The sequence below is a fragment of the Athene noctua genome, chromosome 2 (genome assembly GCF_965140245.1).
Source record: "Athene noctua chromosome 2, bAthNoc1.hap1.1, whole genome shotgun sequence".
NCBI lineage: Eukaryota > Metazoa > Chordata > Aves > Strigiformes > Strigidae > Athene > Athene noctua.
In genome coordinates, this window is record NC_134038.1 from 112726105 (window position 1) to 112734109 (window position 8005).

The 8005-nt window shown below is 57.4% G+C and overlaps 1 protein-coding gene across 1 annotated transcript; it reads right to left on the reverse strand.

The window, feature by feature from the left end:
* Positions 1–4403: 4403 nt before the first annotated feature.
* MNX1 (motor neuron and pancreas homeobox 1) lies at positions 4404–7692 on the reverse strand. Its single transcript, XM_074897952.1, has 3 exons — positions 7056–7692; positions 4831–4991; positions 4404–4733 (listed from the first exon to the last, which is right to left on the reverse strand). The coding sequence occupies exons 1-3, from the start codon at positions 7675–7677 to the stop codon at positions 4404–4406; spliced, it is 1113 nt and encodes a 370-aa protein (XP_074754053.1). The 5' UTR covers positions 7678–7692.
* Between the last annotated feature and the right edge of the window lie 313 nt (positions 7693–8005).

The following is an 8005-nucleotide window of genomic DNA, read 5'->3' on the forward strand; positions in this document are numbered from 1 at the left end:
CATTACACAACCGCTAACTCCTCAAATCAAGAAAAATAAAGCAAAAAGTACCAGAGAAAACAAAACCACCTCATCTAATTAATCCAGGACAACCCCTACTCACTGTAGATGTGATCCTGAGGGCATGAGTGTTAGTGAAAAATAAAAAAACTGTATCACAGTTGCTGAGTAACTCCCAGAGTAATGTGCCGTGGGTATTTAACTCTGGCCAGATGTGAACCATCATTTTGGAGGCAGAAGGACTGTGATTTGGTCACTACACACAACACCCAAGGGAGACTAAGGTCCCCTGGGAGCTTCATCCCTTCCACTATTTGTCCTGTGTTGCTGTTTGTGGGATTCAAACAGCGAACCAAGAAGCACTCTGCACATCGCAGGAACAGTGTATGTCTCAAGGATTAAAAAGTAATGTTTGTACTTTCACAGCCGAAGCACCATGCGGTTATCCTGACACCCACAGCACGCAAGGGGAAAGTTGGGAAAGAAAGAAGGTGATCTATGCTGAGATTCACCGCCTTGGGAGATCTCTGGTGCCCAAGGTGGCACCTGGGGAACCCACTTTTAGTGTAGCTCCCAGCAGGGAAAACAGAGCAGGGAACAGAGATCAGAGCCGGGAAGGATTCGAGAGACCGAAGCAGCCGCTTGCAATCACACAGAGAGCGGGAGGCGTGCAACCCTCCCACTCGTGGCCCTGCTGCTGCCAGCATGGCAGGCGTGAAGGGAAAGGGTGTGAGAGGAGGAGGAGAGCGAGCGGGACAGGCTCTTCCTGAGAACTAGAGAAAAAGCTGACATTAATCCCTTAGTTTGGGTTGAGCATAACAGTTTGGACTTCAGAAATAATCAACAGTCTTTTGCTCGTGAAGTATTTCATTCCCGGCAGTTTCACGGAGAGTTTGAGGGGGATTATATATTTATGGTTTCCCATTTGAAAGACTTTTAGCAGGTTTACCTCGAACATATGGATCCTATTTTGGTTCTTTTGTTTTAGCACTTAATGCTTATGAAATTGCCAGTTAATGACATCCATGCCTAAACCATGTTGCTTTTTAAAGTAAAATGTCTACCAAAGGTCCATGTTCATACTTACCACTTCTCAAGTAGAGCAATGAAAGTTTTAAGAGGCTTGTTACCTACTGTGTCTGGGGGAGGGAACCGATCGAATAATGAAATTACAAACAGGGGGTTAGACTAAAGCCTCGCCAGCCCTGCCTGCGCCGGCCCGTAAGGCACAGCCACCCCACCAACACCAACGGGGCACCCCAGGGCTGGGTGTGGGGCACCCTGGGCATGGGTGCAGGGAAGCTGGGGAAGGGCGGGCTGGCAGCATGAGATCCCTGGGGCAGGGTGGGGGGTACCGGGGTCGGGCGCAGGGGAATGAGGCTGGTGTGGGGGCACCCCGGGGCTGGGTGAGGGGGGACCCCGGAGGGATGCTGGGCTGGAGAGCGCGTCCCCTCCGCCCCCAGCGCAGCCTCTGGCTGACCCGGGGCCGCGGGAGCTAACGGGGCCTCTTTGGTGCCGCCCGGCGGGGCAACCCCTCCCGGGGCACTCACTGCTCCAGAAGAGGGCGCGAAACCTCCGCGGGGCGGGCGGGATGGGGCGCGGAGCGTGTCGCGCACGTTACCGGGCTCCGCTAATCACCCCGAGCCTTTGATTGCGCTGCACGTGGGGACGAGCCTCCGCACTTCAAAAGAGCGTGGGAAATCCTGATTAAAAGGCTTTTCTCCCCCGTTGGGATCGACACCTTCTTTGAAGCCCTTCCAAGCGACAATGCAAACGCACCCACCGCCAAAGGACCGTATCTATATTTTAAGTGACTTTAATTTCTCTTTCCCCCCTCTTGCTCTCTTTCCCCCTCCTCTCCTTTCAGTTTTGGAAACACCTGGTAAGTTGTAAAATGATTTACGAAGTGAAAGTGTTAAATGAGGCCACCAGCTGTAAGACTGACAGAGCTTTATGAGTTTTATTAGGTGCCCTATTATGGAAAATAAACTTTAATCCGTCCATAAAAACAGAATCTGAAAAACATATTTGCTCTTGTAGTCTGGAACACTGAAGGTATTCTTGTGAGACGCTGAGCTTTAAAGAGATTAATTTTATTGAGACAGACACAATACACCGGTAGGACTTTGATACAGAGCCCGTGAATAGTTGTCTGTACCCCGCAAGGCTGTTTTTCACAGGGCTGTGACACCTTTGGGCACACAACTCTTGGGCACACAGTAAACTTCTGGCCCGGTGGCCCACGTTTGCCAGTTTAATTAGCGGCTATTTAATTGGAAATGAATGATTGGGGGGTGATGGTGGTGATCTCAGGTAGCTCTTGATTTTTTTTATTTTATTTTTTTTTAGATAACGATGTTTCCTCCTGAGTGATGTGGTTTAGATATTTTAAAGTGTAAGCACCAAGCAAATCCCGCTGGAAGTAACTCGGACGGGCCGCCGGGTTTAGGCAGAGGAGCGGCCGCCGTCCTGCGCCGCCGTTCACCCACGAAGATGCAGCCGCAGCCAGCGGCGTGGAAAATCTCAGAGCGACTAATGCACTTCTATTTCTGCAGCCTTAAATTCTCTACGACCTGTAGCCGAAGGGAAATCGTTTCCAAATTTAAATCAGGGCCTCGGACGTGATTGTTGCCGTGCAAGGGGGGAAGTATCGATCAAGCCCATAGCAAGTTTATTCCCGATCAAGATTTTTGACATATGGGATCTATCCAGATTTATGATTTACCCCGTGAACGTGTGGGATTTACGACGTATCCCTGCGGCGCGCTGGGTGTGCCGGGCCGGTAAACTCACATCTAATGGCGTTGTCTCCAAAGGCCACCCCCGGCCGGCACCGCCTGCAGCTCTCCGTGAGGGGCAACTCCTTCCTTTCGTGTAATTTCACGCCATCGCCTCATGACTCTGTGAAGTCCCCGTTGCACGGGCCGGATTTTGATAGAAGCCGTTTAGAGGGGCCATGCTGCTCCCGTGTGAAAGGTTAACCCGGGTTTGTAAGAAACATCTTTTTTTTTTTTTTAAAAAAAAAAAAAAAAAAAAAAGAGAGAGAGAGAGAAAGTCGTAGCGGAGTGGGAACGCTCTGTATTTCGGGACACTTATTCCACCGGAGCTCTACGGGAAAGCGGCAGCACCCGGGATGCCGGGGGACGGCAGGCTCCAGAGCGTTCCTCCGCCCCCCTGCGCGGCCCTACGCGGGAGCGGAGCCGCGCCGTAATTCATTAGCGGCGATGAATTGCCAGACGTGGCCCCGAGCTGGTGGGGATGAGCCAGTGATTATATTTAAATTCGCTCTAATTGATTTGGGGAAGAGCTGCGGTGACAAGGATGAATTGATCTGCAAATTTATTGGCGAGATAAATCCCGCCGTTATCGAAAAGCCCGCGCTTCGCTGCCGGGGCGGCCGTCGAGGGGTCCTGTCATCGGTACTGGGGAGGGCGCGGGGGCCCCCCCTCGCCAGCTGGAGCTCCCCGCTTCTTTGCAAGCTGAGAGACCCTGGGACCCAGCGCTGCTCCCCCCTTTCCTACGCCCTGGCTCGGGGCTCGCAGGCCCGCCGGGGGATGAGGCGCCCCGCCGCTGCCCGCACTCCTCCCGCCCAGCCCCGGACTCCCGGCGGGGAGCCCCACCGTTCCCCGGGTACGCGGATGGGACACCGCAGCTTCGCCGGGGAGGGGTTGGGGTGGAAAGCAGCAAAACAAAACGCGGGGGGGGTAGGGAAGAATCTGTCTTGACTCTTTCCCCTGTACCGGGGTGCGCCTCTCGGAACGACCCACGCCGATGTCACATATTGCACGACGGCTGTGGCACCGATTTAAATTCGGGTTAGAAAGCGGTTCCCTGCGCCTCCCCGGGCGCTTCGGCACCCCCCAGAGCACCGGGACCCCCCAGCAACCCCTCCCCCACACAGAGCGCTCATACATCTCCAGTACAAAACGCCGTTTATTTTCCACCCCATCGCGCAGGTGGAAGGGCCTGGGGAATAATTTAGCATGCATAAGTAGAGGTAATTTTTTTTTTTATAAATACGATATACAAAAATAAAGACAGTATTGAGATTTCCAGCAGTTTTAACGTTCATGACATAAAGTTTTCCCGATATATAGTAAGAACAAAACATTTCCAATATTCAGCGAAAGGAACACGCTTCCAGGGGGCAGGGATAGGAGGGGGGGGGGGGTGGGGGCTCAAGTTTTGTCTGATTTTCAGTCAATAATAACACTGTATTCACCGTAAATCCTCTTCCCCGCCCGGCATGCGGAGGATCCTCTTCTCCATCCCCCTCCAAGCAGGGAGAAATCGGAACAAGGCGGGGGGGAGCGGGGCCTGTGCCGACCAAGAGCGGCGGGGCTCCCCCAAGGCGGGACGGGCAGAGCCCGCGGCTGGAGGGAGCAGGAGGTGCGAGGGGGGGCTCACTGGGGCTGCGCTGGGGCTCCGTGCCGGCCCCGGGGCTGCGTGTCCTCCTCCTCCGCCTCGGAGCAGTCAGAGGAGTGGTAAGGACAGCATCGCCCGGCCGCCGCCGCCGCCTCCTCTTCCTCCTCCTCCTCTTCTTCGTCCTCGCTATCGGGCAGCTCCCGCATCCTCCTCCCGCCGCTCTTCTCCGGGGCGGGCAGCAGCAGGTCCTCATCCCCCTTGTCCTCCCCGCCGCCCCCCTTCTGCTTCTCGGCCTCCTGTGCCGCCTGCTCCTTCGCCTTCTTGCTGCGCTTCCACTTCATGCGCCGGTTCTGGAACCAGATCTTCACCTGGGGGAGACGCGGGGGGACACACACAGACACCACCTCACCCACCGCCCCCTCGACGGCAGCACCCCCCGGCCGCCTCTCGCCCGCGGGGACTCACCTGCGTCTCGGTGAGCATCAGCGACGTGGCCACCTCGAAGCGCTTGGGCCGGGAGAGGTACTTGTTTAGCTTGAACTGGTGCTCCAGCTCCAGCAGCTGCTGGCTGGTGAAGGCCGTGCGGGGCCGGCGGCACTTCCCCAGCAGGTTGGACTGAGCCTGGGCTGGGAAAGGAGAGGGGCGGGGGGCGCAGCGCGGAGGTGAGTGCGGAGCCGCCCCGCCGCGGCCGGGCATCCCCCGGGACAGGGGTGTGATGGGGAGGGGGGGGGAAGGTTAGGAAAGGCGGCGGGGAGGAGAGATGGAAGCAAGGATGAACCCTTGTCCATCCACCATCCAAGTTACCCATCGGAGCACGGACCGAGGGAGGGATCTCTTCCAGCCCCCAGGCCCGCCGGCTCCGGGGTTTCTAGGCTTGCACAGTGTCATGGGATTCCCCACAGGGCTAAACCCTCCCCCCTCCCCTCGATAATTAAATTAAATCTTTTAAATAAAGAAAAATTTCTCTTGATTTCCCAAGAGCCTAACAAATGCGAGACAATAAAACGGAGCCAGGGATCACGGGCGTAGGGGTACCGGGCTCTCCTGGGAGCAGCACTTCGCTCCATTTAATACTTTAGTCAAAACTGCCGCACTTCCAGCCCACCCATACCCGTTTAATTAACGGGATTGCAGGCGGGCACCCCTCTGGCGGGCCGGGGCCGGGCCCCTCTCCGCAGGCTGGGAGCGCCGGGCACCAGCCGCCATCAGAGCGCAAAACACCAGCGAGAGCTGGAAAACGGTCTTTGAACGGGATGGGGAAATCAGCATGTCTTCCGCGTTCGGAAATAATTAAAATCAATGATTGTATTAAAAAAAAAAAAAAAAAGAGGACCCGGCGATGAACTGGGGGGACATCGGGGGGACTGAGCCCCTTTGCGGGGCCCGGACACCCCCGGGGATGCGACGCAGCACTGCTACTGCCCATGTGTCAAAGTATTTTGGTACTTTGGCTTGTTTAGTTTTTAAAAAAATAAAAATTAAAAACCTCAAACAAAACACACGAAGGGGCGGCTCTCGCTCCCCAGCCGCGTTTGGAGGCAGCTCGCTAAAGCAGACAGAAAGAAAAAAGGCCAGTGTTCGCTCCTGGACAGCAGCGCCGAGGAGATTTTCTCACTGCGGTGCGATTTTCCGAGGCTCCATTCTCGTTTCTCTCCAGTTATTTATTCCCCCTCTGCACCTTGTTTGAGAGGCACAGCTCTGACAGCTCTCCTAATTATTTTTTTTTTTCTTCCTGAATGTTCCAGTCTAAACAACCCCAATTCGAGAGAAAACAATGGACTTTTTTGTCTGCGAATGGGTGTGCAGAGTATGAGAAGAGGGGAGAAAAAAAATCACCATTCTTTTCCTGGAACGATTTTCGTAAAACTACACCTCCGGTATTGTTAAATCGGCCATTTCCACAGAGAGCTCACACCTTCGAAAATGATCTTTGCCTAAAACAGATGCAGGCAAGGTCCCCATCGTTGTGAGGCCTAGTGCTCAGCAACACACCTTCGCTGGGACTTCAGGATTGTCTGGTTTAAGGCAGCATTTTCAGTCTTCCCTGGTCCCAAAGCTAAACCCTTCCATCTATATTTATTTCAAGTCTATTCATTATCCCCGGGAACGCAGAACCCCAATTTTTTTGGCCAAATCCGGATCCTCCCTACACCCACTTGCCCAGAGGAGCCTGCTGTCATTATTGTAAGCCCATTTCCGAGAAAAGATAATTAAAACGAAGAACGGTGGCTGAGTAACGGGACCTGCCACCTCGCTTTTGGGATGATACATCGAGACCGGGTTTTGAGGGGAGACCATGGGGACTCCTGCCCCTGTCTTGTCCCCATCTCACCTCCCGGGCGGCTTTTGCACCCCGTGGACGGCAAAAAGGCGTCTGCAACGGCAGGAAGGGATTTACCACCTTCCTGTTTAACTCGCCGTGAAAAACGGGGGTGTTGGGGGTTCCCCAAGGGCCGGGAAGTGTGAGGTGACCCACACATCTCCGCGTCCTATTACAGGCCGCTGTTTCCTCCTTCTAATATTTTTTTTTTTTCCAAATGTCGCCTCCGGTTTAAACCTGCAGCTTATTTACGCGGGGGGAGGGTGTGTGTGTGTGTTTCTTCCCTCTAGGCAGGAGGCTGCTCCCGGGGGGACCCTGCACCGGGCGAGGGGAGGGTGGGGATGCGACTGCGGGGCCGGCCGATACTCACAGCTGAAGTCGGGCATTTTAGGCAGGATCATGCCGGCGGTGGAGGCCCGCAGCCACTGGTCCAGCTGGAAGGTGCCGGCGCTGAGCTTGATGGGGTCAGCGGCGGGGTGGGAAGGGTGCGCTCCCTGCACCTGCGAGTAGGAGTAGGAGAGGGCCGGGTGCTGCCCGCCCAGCGCCGAGTAGCCGTACACGGGGTGCCCGTAGAGGGCCGCCTGCGCCGGCATGCCCGGCCCGCCGGGCGCCGCGGGGTGCAGTCCCAGGGCCATGCCGGCCGCCGAGGCGTGGTGATGCGGATGGGCGCCGGCGCCGGTACCGGGCAGAAAACCGGGTTTGGGGACCAGGGCGCAGTGGGCGGCCAGGAGACGCGGCGGAGAAGGGCTGTCGGTGCGCAGGCAGTCGGCGTGGCCACTGGCGGGATGCTCGGAGGAGGATGAAGAGGAGGAGGAAGAGGATGAAGAGGAGGAGGAGGAGGAAGAGGACGGGGGGCTGCCGCTCCCGCTGCTGCCGCTGCCGCCCAGCGAGGTGACCAGGGCCAGCGGCGCGCTCTGCCCCGCCGCCGCCGCCGCCTTGGGGGGGTCGACAGCCAGCAGCGCGTCGATGCGGAAATTTTTGGATTTTTCCATGGGAGCGCCGGCGGGCTGGGGCGGCGGTGGGGTGGGGAACCGCGGCGCGTCGGGCGGCCCCGGGCCGGCCGCGTCTCCCGGCGGCGGCGGGCGGCAGTGCGGCCGCGCTCCGCGGCGCGCCCCTTCAAGGGCCGCAGACGGCTCCCATTGGGCCGGCGCCGCTGCGGCCTCGCCCGCCATTGGCCCCGCCGCCCACCTGTCACGGCGGAGCCGTGGGCGGCCCGCCCCCCTCCACACCCCCCCGGGGGGGGCGGGGGCCGCGGGCTGGGGGTGAACGGGAGGGGAGAGTCCTGCGGGGGGCGGCGGAGCGGTGCCCCTGCGCCGGGAG